The sequence below is a fragment of the Melanotaenia boesemani genome, chromosome 16 (assembly GCF_017639745.1).
Source record: "Melanotaenia boesemani isolate fMelBoe1 chromosome 16, fMelBoe1.pri, whole genome shotgun sequence".
Classification (NCBI taxonomy): Eukaryota; Metazoa; Chordata; class Actinopteri; order Atheriniformes; family Melanotaeniidae; genus Melanotaenia; species Melanotaenia boesemani.
Window position 1 is genome coordinate 18749925 of NC_055697.1, and position 17450 is coordinate 18767374.

General features: G+C 38.9%; 1 protein-coding gene across 2 annotated transcripts in view; it reads right to left on the reverse strand.

The window, feature by feature from the left end:
• The window catches only part of lrmda (leucine rich melanocyte differentiation associated), a 228334-nt gene that overhangs the window by 13475 nt on the left and 197409 nt on the right, over nt 1-17450 (reverse strand). For both annotated transcript variants that reach the window (XM_042010790.1, XM_042010791.1), the window contains exon 6: nt 14479-14563. In XM_042010790.1, the coding sequence (XP_041866724.1) occupies nt 14479-14563 (85 nt within the window). The remainder of the gene's footprint in view (nt 1-14478; nt 14564-17450) is intronic.

The window sequence follows — 17450 nt, forward strand, 5'->3', positions numbered from 1 at the left end:
GTCCCGAGCTGTGGGTAGCGACCAAGGAATGAGATTGTGAATAAAAGTGGCTGAAATTGGTTTTCTAGCAGTTTGGCTGGGCTCTCCCTTAGACAAGTAAGAAGCTCGGTCATCTGGAAGGGGCTCGGAGTAGAGCCGCTGCTCCTCTGCATTGAGAGGAGCCAGATGAAGTGGCTCAGGCATCTGGTTAGGAGCAACAAAGTGAATGGATGAATGAATAATTAAGACTGGCATATTTAAAGCAATGCTTATTCTTACAACACTTACGCCTTTATTTTAAGGTTATTATGTTCAAAATTATTATGATTTCTAAAAGTCATTTTTAAAAAATTCTAAATTATTCATTCCGCTGTAATGATTAGAAAGATGACCACATATAAAGCATTAAATACTGCAGAAGTGATGGAAAATTTATTCTTGGAGATGTAACATGCAGCTTGAAATTATGCTAGTGCTAAATTACATGCTGTCATGTATTGCTGGAATTTAAAATGATGAACCCACAGTAGCCAATCAGATGTGAGGCTTAGGTGATGACGGGTTTGTGTTGTGTGGAATGTTTCCTTCCCCTCTGGCCTCTCTGTGCTCCATTCAGATGGATGGCTCCACTGTTACTCTATTTCTTTTAATTAATATGACATATCCCCTGTTCGTATTCAGAGAGTAAGGAAGAGGACACACAGATGAAGGTATGAAGGAATGATTAACTGTGGATCTGTCCCTCTTTGTGAGAAATGAGCTCCCCCCATGCTCTCCCCAGTCTTCCACCACCCTCCTCTTCATTTCCGTCTCCCTTACTCTTCCTCGTCTATGTCCTCCTTAGGCTTACTTAATTTCTTTCTGCACCCTCCCCTCTCCTTCGCTTTTCCTTATCTCTGCTTCTCCTACTCTTTCTCTCCTCACCTCTCCTTCCCCCCCTGACACTCTCGGACTGTCCTCAGCCCTTGCACATCTCCTGACAGGTAGAATAATAACGCTCGTACATCACTGCCCCGAAAAGTCCAATAACCTAAATCTTCACTTGCCACACACCCCGGGACTCAATTACTTTATTGACATGTAATCTTCATAAGGGGAGAAATATTGAGCATGTAAGGTCAGCCGGTTATGAAGACATATTATCATATTATCTGCATGAGGGTTGTAGGGGCTAGGACCTGACAAAGCTAATTATAATGGTACATGTTTCAGAGCTCAGAGCGCATTATCTGCTTGGCTGCTTGGTTGAGCCACAGCTGAGGTATAGAGGCGAAGGGGATGAGATTTCAAACCTAATAGGGGCGGGATGTCATCTCAGGGCATGGGAATTAATGAAGCCAAATATTATCGACTGCACATCACAGCACTAATAACCTTGATTTGTTCATTGTATTTGTCAGGATTACCTTGCCATACTCTAATGGGTAACACATATCACAACAGAAGCAGAGCAAGGAAGCAATTCCTAAAACTGCATAACAACAACAAAAACAAAAGCTATACAGCATTAAGTCTTAAATAAAAAAAAGTTCAAATAAGCCATGTAGCTTGAGCTCTTTCTCAACCAAAATGTCACAGTGGGTTAGTAATAGTAGACAGGACATTTGCCTGTAGCTGTGTTATCAGTTCTCTGCCAAGGTTCTCTTAACATCATCCTTTTTCTTTTCTCTGACACTACTACATAAAGCACAAATAATATCATAACAAAAAAAAAAAAAAACATTGCCTTGATAACAGAATTTTTTGAGTGGAGGGTGTAATTAAAAGAGAAAAAATTATCAAAAAGGTCCAAGTGTGTCATTTTAATCAACAACATAATAGACCAGAGAATAAAAATAACAGTTGGCTAGCCCTGAGACACTGCATCTTAGGGTCATAGTGGAAGCAAACAAACATAGAATCCCACTGCTAGATATGTTCATTTCTCTTCATCCGATATCATCATGCCTTCTTATTATTTTGTTATCCAATTGCCCAAATCCTCAAATTTGGCTTACAGTTGTAGAAAATGCTCATTTGGTGTGGAGTAGTTTGCCACTGCTGCCAAAAGGTTATCTGTTAACACTTGCTAATGGTTTCAAGCGAGGAGACATATTTTAGCTTTCGTATGCTGCTCTGCAGGAATTCAGTACTCTACACAACAATTTAAAAAAATGTACGTGTTTGCACTAAATTAATTATTTAATATTAATATGTACCCAGTTTCTTAAAATGAACCTATATAAAATCTTTATGTTTCAACCAATTTTTAAGGAAGGTTGTGACAGCATTATCTAAATATTAAGCTGATAAGACCTACAATATGCACAAACTGCTCCCAACTGTTTTATATATGAAAAAGAAAAAAACAAAACAGTCTACTATTTCTATTCCTGCTTGTTTTCTTCAGAAGGATGTGGAATGAAGCAAAAAGCTCTTTAAATCACAGTGATCTGGAGTAAATTCATGTGTAAAGAGGAAAAAGAAAAAGATTCAGTCAATTCAATTATCTTGCTCTGCAGCGACATAACATGCCAGAAACAATTTGTGAATCAAATTATGATGGTGAAATAACTTGTCCGCTCATATTATCATGACAGAGAAACCTGTTCTGTCTGTTTAAAGAGACTTAATAAGCAAATCAAAGTGACAGATTAAAAGGTTGTTTTGGACTTGCTAGCATTTCAGTGACCCTCGCTCTTTTCACTCTAGTTGAGCCAAGATGTTGATGCCTCTATGAACCATAGGACCCACTTCTTCCTTTAACTGAAGGCTCCCCTTTTATATATTTAGAGTTAAAATGCACATCAGTATAACAAAAAATGCTTTGGCATTTATATGCATTTGACCCTCTGGACTTTGAGGCAGGGCAGGACGAGCTGACCCTCAAAAATTACTGTGCAAGATGTCTCTGTGCTTGGTTTAGGTCTGATATGGTTCATTCAGTTGCAGAAGGAATCTGAAGAAAAAAAGTTCACATCCATAACACTGAAATCCAAGCATAAGGGATAATGTCCTTCTATTTCCTTTACAAGCAGCAAAGTAAAACGTGATTTTCACACATTGTGATGCAATGAATAATATAAATGGCACTTAATGTGAGCTATGCTGATCTCTGACAATAGTTTGTGTTCAGACATCACAGCTTACTTTCTCCCAATTGTGTACTGATGCTGAAGCAGTTGACAATAAATCACTGAAGTCACCAGAGTGAATCCAGAGAGTGTGAAAACAGTTTAGACAATGGCCCAGTGGAGCTTACCATAATTGACAGATGAGTTCAGTTCTTCTCACAGCAATGGCTTGAGCATTGATGATACCTGGGAATGAATGTCTTAGTGTGTGATGTTTCAGGACCCAAAACACTGTATAGAATAGTGACTGCATCTGTGACTGAATATTTGCATTACACTTGAAATGTTCAGGCAGTAGAACTGTAAATATCACCCTCTTTTAGTAACTTTGTCACAGCTGAAATGTTGTATGTATTGTGTCGGGTTACTGCTAAGCACAGTGTTGTCAAACTCATGAGAAATTGTTAATCGTTCATGGTTCGAAAAGTTTTCTTGAGTCACAGTTTGCAATTTTTATTATATTACTTTTGCAATATGCAGCCCCTAGAGCATTTTGTTTTATTTTCACTCTAAAAAATTTAATTTTCCAAAAGAAATACAATAAATTTCTAGTTTAAAATTGTGTTTACAATATTCCAAGATTTTTCAATACATGTCTGTTAGTACTTCATTCTTCATTTAAATCGAACCACTGTAATCCCACATTTTATATAATACATAAAGCAAAATATCCCATACTAATTAATATCTAACTATATACTACATTTTGTATTGATTATCTGAGAATCGATATTTTTGACAACAGTGGTGGGGTAAAGTAGAAGGAGGTTTTGGATAATGCTTTTGACTTCCATTAACAACAAATTTGATTTATTTCATTGTATAAAACTTGCACTTTGACTTTGCGTGCTTGGTAATTGTTGAATTTACCCAGTGCCTTTTGAAAGTACAGGCAGTTGCTGCACTGTGAGAGATCTGTTGTGGTGTGACATTAATTTAGCAAAACCCATGCCCACAGCAAGTTCCTCATGCAAAACAAGAAAGGTTTTAAATGAATCAATTACCATTTCAAGTATGGTGAACTTGAAATCATTATGTTGAAAATAAAACCAAAATTTTGTGAAGTATCTCTTCAAATTTATGTGGAACTGTCACATCAAGTTACTTCCACAACCTCATGTACTTCCAGCATACTAAAATTCATCAAGTTCATTTAAGTTTTACAAAATCAAATCATTCCAATTATTTGTACTCAGTAACAAAAACTTGAGTTTGCATTTTTTTAAGTAAAGCCAACTAGTTACTTTTTACAGTGTACTCCATTGAAATTAAAAGTGCTCTTCAAGCAAATCAATGACAAATATAGCTCTGTTGCAATGCCTGGCATAAACATTCAGTGATATAGGACAAGAAAGCTGCAACATAAACAAGAAACTGAATGAATTCAAATTTAATTTCTTTGAATCATTAAGTATATCCATTATCCTAGCATTAGTGTCTGCATTCTAGTCAAAGTAGAATTTATGAGAAATGACTTGATTAAGATATATAAAGCTAAATAAACTAACATGATAAATAATTCTGTTAACTGTTATACAATCCAAAACACAAAGCATCGTGTAACTCTTTACAAAACATGCCTGGCAACACACGATAATTACAAACCTTCAGGGCTTACTATGATCTGATCCTGTCCCCTTTAGAATGACAAGTCATCCAGCATCTGCCTGCATGCTAGTGGCTATTCATCAGAATGAAAGGTAGCAAGCCCCCTCATGCAGACAGATTCAGCCTGCTTGGCAAGCAATTTGTTACAAAGGGGACTGAAACTGAAAAAAAAGCACCCAACATCCATCCTGCTGTAAAAATATCCAAAACCATCTGGAAGCTAACCCCTAACTTAAATTATAATGATGGACTCCCACCTTTGGAAACCATGAAGGCTACAGAAACCTATCCCGGAATTTGTCTAAAAGTATGACTTGAAAGCATATACCGCATATCAGTTATCCTGAACCACAACCACAAATCACAGCAGAAACTTAGTGTTGCTGCATAAGAATCAGAGCTGATTGCAGCAGACGTATCCACTTCTGAGGATTTATGTTGTGCTACCTTGCTGAGAATGACCAGTGTAACTGGGAAGTAGACCAAGGTCCAGAGCACCAGCAGTATGTTTTTCCAGGAGGGCTGGGCTGGTTTGGCAGAAACTCATGTCCTTGTCTAGCTGTCTGACACATTAGGAGAAGCAGCCAACAAACTTACATCTGTTTGTGCCTAGTTTTAATGAGTCAATCCAGTTGGTTTTGAATTATTACAAAAAAAAGACAGGTTTGTCTGCAATGGTCACAGACTGTAAAGATTTAGGTTCCATATTTTCCTGCTGTTGAGAATATTGCTCAGTTTGTCATAATGTAGTATTTTTTATTGATCATAGATGGAAAAGTTTGAAAGAATAACAGTGAACATCCAAACTGACTGGGAAAATGTGAATAATGATTTAAAAACATAGTAGCACCAGACTGACTCACCTTTAGGTAAAGAATGCCCAAACTCATTGGGGAACTCTTTTGCACGTCATAATGAAACTACTTTGACTGCTTCAGTCAAACAAATCGAGATTTAAACTTGACTGAAACAACCCTTATTAAGGCAAAAACATCCCAGAGAGAAAACTTACTTTTATACCAGCAGTAAAGGAACTAGCAAATTTCTTGGAATAGCTCAGAAGCTGACAGCAGTTCTTTCTTTCTACTTTAAATTTTTACTGTATACGCCCAACATCAGTTAAGAACTCTAGACACTCAGGAGACTCTTTCAGCTACATCAAAAGAAAAGGTAAAAACAATGGTGTCACTGACATTTCCCCAAACCCAGCACAAACAGAATTATTCACACGCTGCAAAAGGAGTGCCATCCGATAGCGGAGAGATAATGACACTTGGTGGAAGGCAGCTTTCTCCGAGCAGTTTAGAGTTGGCTCGTCAGACTTTGGCAGTCAAGCCTGTCATGGAAGTTGAGGAGGCTATCTTGGCATTTTAATCTAGGCTGCCCCTAAAACAGAGAATGTGGAGGTGATTTCCAGGGCTAGTAATAACAAGGACAGCACCCCCCCCCCCCCTCAAAAAAAAGAGGATTGCAGGCCCAGTTTGCCTCATTCCCTCATTTATCTCCATAGGCCTGGCTTAAATGAATATTCATGTTGCTAAGCCAATCCACTCCTGGGAAGGATAATATTGCATCATCTGACTCCAATAAAGGAAATAGAGCCTGTCCTATACAAGGGGAGTATATACTACTGTGATATGTAGCAGGAGCTATGGAATAATGTGACTGGGACTGTATTTAAAGCTCTTGTTTATTCCACACCAATCCAGGTATTACTATCCTATTTTCTTTTCAAATAAAACATAAATATATCAAATATAATAGTAACCAAATCACTTTGGATTTCACTATTAGTTATTAACAATAACTGCTTTGTTTGTATATAACTTAAGTCATAACCGACTGTGGAAGTGGAATTACTCAAATTTTGACCATATTAGTAGGGCAAAGGCTTACTAAAAGACTAAACATTATTATTGTTTCATAAACATTCAATGCAATCTTGGAAATTAAGCTGTGTTCAAATATAAATACACTATACACATATATATATATATATATATATATATATATGTATAGTGTATTTATTGTACAAATAGTTCTCTATTAAATTTAGCAAAGAATAAAAAGGTGGAGAGTGAAAATACGCGAGTACTCTAAAATCAATAATAAAGTACTTGGGTAATTGCACTGTTGCGGTACATTGTTGTCCTTCTTGGCTAAATCTCCTCTTTGAGGTTTCAGCTTTTATGACTGCATTGTGATTTACATGACATCATCTGAGATGTCAACAAGACACACAGTCATTAAAAGCTCAACTTGGATACCTCATAAGTTCAACAACTGGCAAAGAACACAAGGAAATAAAACCTTCACATAGTGACGAGTGCTTGAGAAACATTTTTATGAACTCAGTACCTGGGAAGAAGGCCATGACTTTACTTTGTTAATGCAATAGAGTTTTGTGTAGAGGCTCGGTCTATAAGCTGGCAAGCCAGTCTGTATATATCATTCTCTGTAACAATATTTCATGTTCTGTCATTTGTCATCGATGTTAAGCACGCACATCATCTATAGTTTGCTTTACTGCAAAAGTTTACACAAAGCAGCTCTGTAAAGAACACTCTTGGAGAGTCTGGAGGAAAAGCTTAGACTTTGCTCTTTCCTGTGGCTTATTTCACTTGTGTGAGGGCCAGTGTGAGTCTTTTTGTTTAAGAATGATGTTTATCAGGGGACAGATTCTGCTGGTATAATCATTACGAAGCTGACTGAAACGTCTTGCAGAGCACATACATATTGTCTAAAGGGAGATGTTGAAGGTGCTCTGTCTTTCCTCACAAAACTCCAGAGAGGACATTTCCATGCTTGTAGAACATGCCAAGGCAGCCCAAACCAGAAGACTGTCAGCAGAATGATGAGTGTTTTCATTTGAGCTACAGAGTGACATCAAACAGAGCTGAGGTATCACTCAGGATAAGCATGGAAAAGAAAAACGACATGCTGTGACACATCGAAGCAAAGAAACAGATGTCTGAGGTAATGAATCAATTAATTTACAAAAAAAAGAAAAATCTTGGAACACTTGTCTTCATTTACAAAGACAAAGCAAGACCTTGTGATAAAAGTCATGCACCTAATCCATACAGTGATAAACAAAACATTCAGTTCTGGCTAATACGTGAGCGACACTGAATAGACATGGGGGAACAGTATGTCTGCTTTGGCGCATTAACATCCTTTAAAGCCATCAAACTCACTTTTAGTTTTACTTAGTGTGTTGAGGAACATTAAGTCACACCAACAACCTTTTCCTTCATTATGACAACAACTAAGTTTCAACACTAGCAGTTTAGTCATCCATTAGTCATATATCCCATCCAGATGTCTGCTGCAGCAGAGAAGGGGAGGAGAAGATAGCAGCAGGTGTAGATCTATCTGAGCCCAGCTGAGCTCTAAAAGGCAGTGCTTAGCACCCACAGCTCCGTCATCTGGCCTCTCCCCTGTCTCCACCAGCCTCTCGACAGCCCATTCCTCATCATTTACCCCTTTTTGGCAAAGCCCAGAGCCCTTCTAATGGGCTGCTCTGAATGCTTCCAGATGTTTGTTTATTTGTTGTGCAGCAACTGTAAAACAGTTTACTCTTTGCTTGGATCTGTTCCTGTTTTTTTTATGTTTTTTCTTTGGTTTTATTTTTGAGGGGGAGGAGGTAGAGAGAGCTAGGAGTGTTGCTGGAGTTGCAGTGTAGATCACCTCGACATGCAATGAAAGCCAACTTCCAAACAAATGTGAGGTGCCCCATGAGTGTCATCAGGAAAGTTTTTTTTTTTTTTTTTCTGCTGCTGCTGTCCTTTTGGGATTTAATAACAGTTGTGCACCACTTAAGATACATACATACAAATAAGCTGGAAGCAGGCCCAGAACAACAAGATTAAAAGGACCCTGGGCTTCTACTGTATAGCAGGCATATTTCTTTGTCTGATCACTCTTTTTGTAATAAGATATTTGTTTTATCTACTACTGTCACTGCTGAGGGATATTCTAAACAAATTTAATTTTAAACTTAAAAATGGCTAATAGTGTCTTGACATGGTTGCTAGAATATATGCATCTACAGATAAATCAATAAAAAAAAACATATTCCTAAAATGTAGTTATGATTAAATCTTTGACACACACAAAAAAAATGAATTTATTAACATTTTATGGCTGAAACAATAATTTGTCATGGTAAGACATAACTATGTGTCTTACTGTGTGTGCGGCTGTTGTTAACGGTTTGGTACAGACCAGTCCTCATGAGGTTTCAGTGTTCTTAAGGCTGGGACTCCATTTTGGGCTGCTAGATTTAGAGCTGAGTTGGCAGTTGGACCAGCACTAAGAGTTAGAGTCAAGGTGACAGTAGCGGAGGATCCTCAGGCCTCTCTGCCAGACTGTATACTCCACTCCACTTTGTGTCACGTCTTCACCAAAACACACTAAAGCCCCCACCATACTCCTTCACTTTGTCTTTTGTCTAGTTCTAGCTCTCTGTCTACTTTTCTCTAAGTCTCGTCTTCTTTCTTTATTTTCATCTTCTTGCTGACTTGTCCTCTCTCCTTTTAGTCTTCCCTTTTGTTTTGTCAACCTATTTATCATCAGATGTTGTCTGTACAACTGTGGTGTAGATTTCATGGCCACAATAGAACATCTCTTTGCCAACTGTAATCTCCCCTCCCTCCTACTTCTCTCTCTGCTGCCTTGTTTTACTTTGTCTCCTCCACATTGATTCCTCCACCAGACCAAGACAGGAGCTCTGTCCTTGGTTTTTACTCCTCTCTCCCTGGGCAGCGGCCTGCCAATGCTACCTTCCTCTGGGAGCTCCTTGCTGCTGTAATTACCTCTGGCACCCAGGCTCTGGGGCTTTCACACAGGTGACATGGTGGAGGGGTAGAGTGCAGAGGGCTGAAAGGAGGAAAGGGAGATTCTTTCTGTGCAGCTGACATGGGGACGTCAGGAATGCAGCTGATCTGAGTGTCACTACTGGAGTCTTGATAGAATAAATGGCATCTCCTGTTCTACTTAAAAAAAACAAAAAAAAACAAGATTACTTCATTAACTTTAGAACAACTGTTGTTACAAGCCCAAACTGCACTGAGTGTGCGTCAAATACAAATTGTTTTGTATGTCATGTACAGAGGGTGGTTTCTTAACATTATAACACAAAAGGAATACCTCACAGGGCAAAAAGCAGTTGTAGTTGCACAAATAGGATATAAAGCATGACCAGAACACATACACAAACAAACAATAAGTCAACATACCTTGTGTTAATGAAAAAACAGCATTGAAATGAACTATGCAGAATCATGCAGCACTCTGTTTCACTCCTATTGTTTATATTCCAAGTTTTTACCAGTAAACATTGGAATTACTGTCTGAATAATTTTCTGTGTTGCAGCACCGTTGTGACATTACTTTGTTTTCTTTAAATGAGGACCTGCTGTGACCATCTCCCACACATAAAGAAAGCTCAAATATGTTTAAGAAATGCAAATAAACGTTTTGTTTAAAAAAGAGTGGGGGTAGGGGCTTTCAGGTAGGGATATGAAGTGGAGGTGAAGGGCGAAGATGAGGGCTGTGTTATCTAAGACTGCAGTACTGTATCATAAAAATAACAAATGGAGACTGTCATTGTTGCTCAGATCTTAGACAGAGGGGAAAAATATTTCATGTGTCAGATCCCCTCACCTTTAAATGGGCTGTTCTTAACATGTCTGATTTTGACAAAGCACAAGGCTCTCAGTCCTCACATCCGATGAGAGCTGCCACCATCCTGGTTTTCATGACATGAATATGTCCTTGGCACTATAAATGGGCCCTGTGGCTTACTCTACTCTGTATAGGGACTCTTATTGCTAATAAGTCATGCTACCACAGTGGTGGTCAGTATATTACTGTCAAACAAAGATGGACAAAGGTTCTGATTTAAAAAATAAAGCCACTGTGAGAGGGCATGGGGAGGGGTGGGTCTTAAATAAACATTTTATCTATGGCCAACAGGGGGAGGCCCCTGAGGTTGCCAGTAAGGAAAAATGGTCCCAGTTGTCTTGATTTGTAAGCCCAAAGAAAATTTTCTTAATGAGTCTTTGGTCTTTATTTTTTAGCTCAGCTTGTTATTTCATAAAGTAATTATCATCATGTTAAATCATATCAACAATTATATCAAATCATATCTTCTAGAAAGCAAAAAAGAGGAGGTGAAGGCAATGTGATCAGACAATATAAAAAGAACAAATAGCCTTCTTCTGGTCTGGCTGCTGTTTTGTGTTGAACAAATTTGCTTTGCCAGAATGCGGACAAAGATTAGTGTGAGCCCGCAAATGCGACCACGCTTCTATGGAAGTTAGAGGCAGACCAGGGCGGCCCACAGACCCAGGCGATCAGGTACAATCCCGGAGCACAAACCCAAAGCACTCCACCATGAAGACTACCTCGGACCCTTCCAGTAGGTGGAAGAAAATGGCCCCAGTCAAAGGCCCCCATATTTACAGGGCAAAGGCCCCGGAGGGTGAGGATTGGCAGCCGCCAACCCGTCAGGCACTGGCGATCCAGAGCAAAGGGCCCAGGGCCCCAAGATCCTAGAGGCCCCCCAGAGGCAGAGGGGCCGCATCTTGCCCAGGAGGACCACCACCAGCGTGGGCCAGCACCTACCCCAATGTTCCAGCCGCACACCCCGGGATCCAGGGCACCATCGACCACTTCCCCATCCCCCTACACCCCTTTCCTCCCTCCTCCACCCACCCATTATCCCCATCTATCCACCCCAGAACCCCTCACTCACAGCTTCCCATGCGTTGTGCCCACAAACACTCACTTTCACACAGCCACATCACCAGCAGCTGTGTGAGACATCCCCAGTGGATCAGAAGATAGCAAGCCCCAAATTCTGCCCCCACCATATTATTGTCGTCATGTGTCATTTATATTAAGGATGAAAGAGGGGAATTGGGTTATTTGGTTATGATCTAACGTATCTTTGCAACTAAATTAATGTTTTTAAATACAAGAAAAGGGTGCTTATGCAACTGGGATAGTGACTATGTTACAAGAGGTAACCTCCGCTGGTAAAATGTGAAGCCTATGCGGCAGCGCAACTGATTGCAGTTCACCCCTCATTCGCTAGGGGCTGGCTCCAAAACAGAGTCAATCCCTATAGACTCTTATGTTAAAAAGACCAAAGTCACAGCAGAAATAAACATGTTTAAAGCCTGGTACAAAAAAACATTTTAAGATTAATAGGTCAAGTTTACCTTCATGACAACTGTGAGGGGGGTGAATTTTTTTTATAACTCATCCATTTTGAATGTTATTTAATCTTGAAATTCGGCATAATTAGGGGCGTGTCCTTTTGATTGACAGGTATCCAATATTTGCAGCAAGAAGGGAGAGTGCAGCATAATTGCAGTTTTTAGCCAGCTAACAGCGCCTACCTCCGTTAGCTGGTTAGCTACCATTTTTCCCATTATCTGGGGATGCTGACACACGTGACACTGCCAAGATGGTGACAGTGGGAACTGCCCAATGAGCTTCAATTCAGCTTTTTTTTTTAGAAACCTATGAATGTCCATCTTCTATATACAGTCTATGCTATGTTACTGTATTTGTAAAGCTGCATTGTAAGAGACAGAGACCCCAGCAAGTTCAAAATTCCTGTGAAGCAGCTCAAGGCATGTCTGGTACACATCTGATATAACAAGAACTCAGTTGGTGTGATCACATGACTTTTAGCAATGTGTCATAACAGTGCTTGCAATGCTTCCGCTTCATAAGGTCGCTACAGAGTCAAGCAGGCAACCTTGACCACATTACTATACCACATTACTATATGAAGTATGAAACATTTATATAAAATGGAGAGAATTTATATTTCACTTGGCCAGGTGGTCTGGAACTATACAACACACGATTGTGTCATTAAATCCAGTCTGACATATTGCTCTTTGAGCAAATCACCAAGTTTGAAGGAGTTTTTATCCACATACAAGTTTCAACTATTGTCTCCCTACGGCTGCAAAGTCTTTTTATGGTAAATATTTTACTGAATAATAAAGATTATTTTGGCAATATAAAACTCAATGAAACTAAGTTTAATGAGGGAAGTTTATGTTAAATCTCACTGAATGGAATAATAATGACTGTGGCTGATGTCTACTTTATTGTCCTTTTTACAATCAAGGAACAAAATTTAGGATTAAGTGAGCTTAGGCTCCATGCAGTAAGTAAGCCACTACTGTACTATCTGACATCCTACTAGTTATGTTAGTTAGGTTGACTAACAAAGGCAGAATTCGAGATCCATCTTGCATCCTGTCTCTTCTCTGATCTCTCTCCAAGGAATAAAAGTCCAATCTTGACAATTGTCTTATCTCTCGCTCTGTCACTCTCTTGCTTTCTTTTACGTGCTTCCCCAGATAATGTCCTCTTGGGTTTCATTGCTGAATCAGTCAAGGTGCACATTCAAAACAGCCAGTGTTTTGATATCCAGTTGTTGGTATCTGATGAGGTGTCGTACAGCAAAATACAAAAATGCAGCTATGGCTTGATGATCAAGGCTGGAACACAAAGTTTCTCTTTCTAAGGATGTTGGAGGGCAATGATGGTCCCAGAAATGTGCATAATTAATGTCAGTGTGCCATTAAAATGAGTCAGAAGCAGTGATTTGTTGAAAACTTATATAGTACTACTCGGCTTGACAGCTACTATGGTGTATACTATCATGGGCAACAATCTGTGTGGTCAGATGTAGACTGCATTGCAATGCTTGTTTGTGCAAGTAGTGACAACCTTTTGTGTTGTTTGATGCCATTGTGTGCTGGCTTTTAGAAGTGGGGATTATTATGAAGACCCTGACAAAAACAACATAATTTTGTATCAGTTTCTGTATTTTTAATTACTTTTTACTCCTTATGGCCAGCTTTGTTAGTCAACCAACCTAAAAGCCATTTAAGCGATATTTCTAAGTTATTTGGAAAATGGGGAAAAAAAAGACGACTCCACATGACATTTTACAAAAAAATCCTTGTTTAAGAATTCATTTGTAACCTACCTTGCAAAATGATAATTTATGTAGGATTTAGCTATGCTATTGTTATTAATAAAATACACAATAAAATCTTAAAAAGCAGTAAACCCCATTCTGACCAGAATGCTAAACAAAAAGTTTAGGGTGAAATTTTTGATATGTGTGGTATGTAGCACCTGATTCAAAGTGCCTTTGTTTATGTTTGGTTATTAAAACATATAACATGTGGGGATATCTACTGAAATGAAACTAGACATTGTATTTAAACTGAGTTGAAAATAATCCACAAAAGCTGTCCTTCATGATTTATTTAGAACTTTGTATCTTTTTATTGAATATGATGCATTCTTTCTAGAGTGTAAAGCTTGATGCTAAGAAGTTATTACATAATTAAATAAACAGACCACATTGGGTCAATATGAGGCCTAATCAATGTCTAGAAATCATCAGATCAAGGATATTTCATCTTGTATCTGCACTCTGTGCCCCTAAGCAGCATTCAGATCTTATTTACTAGAGATTACTACGATTTATTCCCACTATCAACACATCACATTATATAAGATGAGATCAATAAGAATGGATAGCATAACTTCAACTAAGTCTCAAGTTCAACAGATTCCCACTCTCTGCAGCTGTAGAGGGTATGACTCACATCTACATAATCCATGGGCTGTGGTTCTGAATGGGTAAACAATTTTTTTTAACTGCTTCTTATTTACAAACCTGTTGTCTAAAGATGCTATAAAGACAAAAAAAAAATTCTCCTTTTCTTACCTTTGTGGTTCCTGGCATCTCTGGATCCCCGTGGAAGAGGGGTGTAGGGTAGTGGGCAATTCTCAGATCCTGCCTCATTAGGCATCTTAGAGAAGGAAGGCACACAAAAATGAAAAATTAGAGACAGAAAATAAAGATGTAGACTGTACTTTATTTAAGCAAGCTTTTGATTAAAGTTATCTAAAAATGCAAGAAAGGACCTCTCCACACTGCATTTAAAAGAAGAGCAATAATAAATACTCATCTCTTTAACTGGCTATATTATTTCATGTTCTATGACTGCAATGTGAGACAAATATGTACACAGATTCCTGGATGCACATCTGGAATGAGCTACTGATTGTGAATAAAGTCAGACATTCAGGCTAAACAAGTGTGATGCATTTCTGACAAAGAGAAAACAAAGGCCTCACTCTCACACAGCACTCACAAACAGGTCAAGGGGTTTTGTATTGTTATTCTTTGGTGCACTTTCAAGGTCCAAAACATCCTTTTCCCTTCCCCTAGCCGTTTAGGTAGTGGAGCAGGCAGTTTATCATGACACAGCGATATCTGATGCCTTTGCAGAAATACTTTCCTTTCCTGCAGGAAGGAATTCACTGGACCTTTAATCATAGCAAGAAGCTCAACTGACAAATACATATTAGAGATGGTTTGAAGCTGCATTTTTTCCCACCTTTATTGTTGTTCCTCTACATAGCCATGCATAACCTTGAGAAATGGAATGGTCTGCACTGTTAAATGGAACCATATTCTTCATGGGCAAAGAGAGCAATGTGAATTGAAAACGATCACATGATGTGCTTTCAGATAGCATCTCTGAAAGGCATTAAGGTCTGGCCAGCATGTGTCTCATATTACACCAAGGAGGAAAAAGTCAAAATAAGCCTATTCTGAGGCCTTACTACCTATAAAGTATACTGGGGAACCATGTGGAACCATGTGTTTGAAAGAAACAGCTTGGAATAGGAATATTGTTGTGACAGCAGACCTGCTGCTCTCAGCTTCTGAAGTGGCTTAAACCTGTTAACTTATATCAAAGTACATTTGATGTGTTTGGGTAGAATGGGTAACACAAGAAGTAAAACAACTCAAAATGAAAGTTTGGACACACTTTCTTATTAAATCCAATGGAGAAATGTGTCCAAACTGATTTCAGTGAATGAATAACAGATTCAACTGCCAAATTATCATAACCCATCCTTATTAAAAAAAAAAAAAAAAATCTTCAATTTACATTTTGTCATTTGGCTTTAAGGATATAATCGATACTTCCCAGTTACATACGAAGAGTGTCAATGGCAATTATTACAAACTGAAGTGAGAAGACAGGAATTGTCTGATCCATTTGCTTGCGAGTTATGCTTCTGCTTGCCTCATTTCCTGCTCTGCTTCAAAGATCACAACCATGGGCCTCTTCAGGCCTGCTTGGTCCTCTAAAGCCCCTCCTAATCCTGCCGCTTGCTCACAATTAATCATCAAAGTTGCCAGATTAACAGCATCAAGTAAAGATTATGTTAGGGGGGTATTGGTGGAAGTTGAATACTAGATAGAGCTTAGGGCTGCCTTCACACCCTAGTTTTAGTCCTTTAGGACAGCCTCCTTGCTTTCAGGCTCACCACCCACCCAGTTGCAACACTATGCAAAGCGTCATGTGTTCACCTCCTCAACATCGAGCCTACTTATCACATACCCAACCCATTCAGTATATGTGGTCCTTGTCACTTCTTCTACTAACCGGCATAATTATTTTACCCTTCCCACACAATGTCAATTAGCCTGCTTCTGCTTGTGCCAATCCACCTTTTACTTCCTTTAGACTTTACCCAGTAACTCTTAACATTTGCACACATTTTGCTTTAACCAATAACCTGTCAAAAATGAGAGTAGCAGTGATTTATTCTGGAGGAGGAGGGACACTTTTTTACTTTTTACTTCCTTAGACTAATTGACTAATTGATTATTATTTCAAGGTTTTACACAACTCTCAGAGGGGTGGAAAAACAGGAATATATATATATATATAAGGTAGCATATATCATATTATATTTTTTCCCCTCTTTTCTAAACCACTTTTTTTCCCCCAGTTCTGGTCTTGATTTTTCTAGTTGTGCCAACACTGAACAGAGGGAGGTGCTGCTGTGTCGTCTATTTAAGACTCTCCTGGACCCGCTTTTCCTTGTTCAGTCTTTGCTGTCCAGATTAGTCTGCTCATCAAGCTGAGCATTGTTTTAATTTGCTGGGCCTGGGGCATATGCTGAGTGTTCACATCATTATTGTCTCTGTGCAATGTGAGTTATCACCACAGCTTATGATAATGTGGCACAAATTTACAGGCTGGGGAGCACCATGGATTCTGTGATAATAAAGAGTGGACAGAGGGGAGAGGAAGGAGGGAGTGAGAGATGAAGAAAGTGTGTGTGTGTGTGTGTGAGTGTGTGTGTGTGTGTGTACACGAGAGCAAGAGACGAAGAGACAGAAAAATAGGTGGTAGAGAGAAAAAGCTCTGTTGGATGTCATTATGAAAGATGATTCCTATACTGGATAATACATCACACTAGTCCTGTCTGTCTTCTCATTTTCAGTGTTGTTATGCGAATAAATGCTGATAAACCCAGAGGCAATAGTGATTATTACTTCCAACATATCACCATGAGAGAGGGAAGCAGGAGGAGAAAGGCAGGGGAGGGGTGGAAAAAGAAGAGAGGCAAATCATAAAGAAAACCCTGCAATGCCCAAACCACCTCCACTATGGGGATCTTGAAAATACGTGACACAGAAAAGTGAGTCAAGGCACAAGCATCTAGATTATGCTTCCAGATGCCACAAAGTTTACAAAGTTTTGCAAGATTAGGTGCTGATTACATATCTTGCTTGGTGATTTATTACAATATACCCTGCTGGGATCAGATGATGTAGGAATATTTCTCAAAAATTAAATCAAGATACTGGATGTCACAATAGAAGTACAT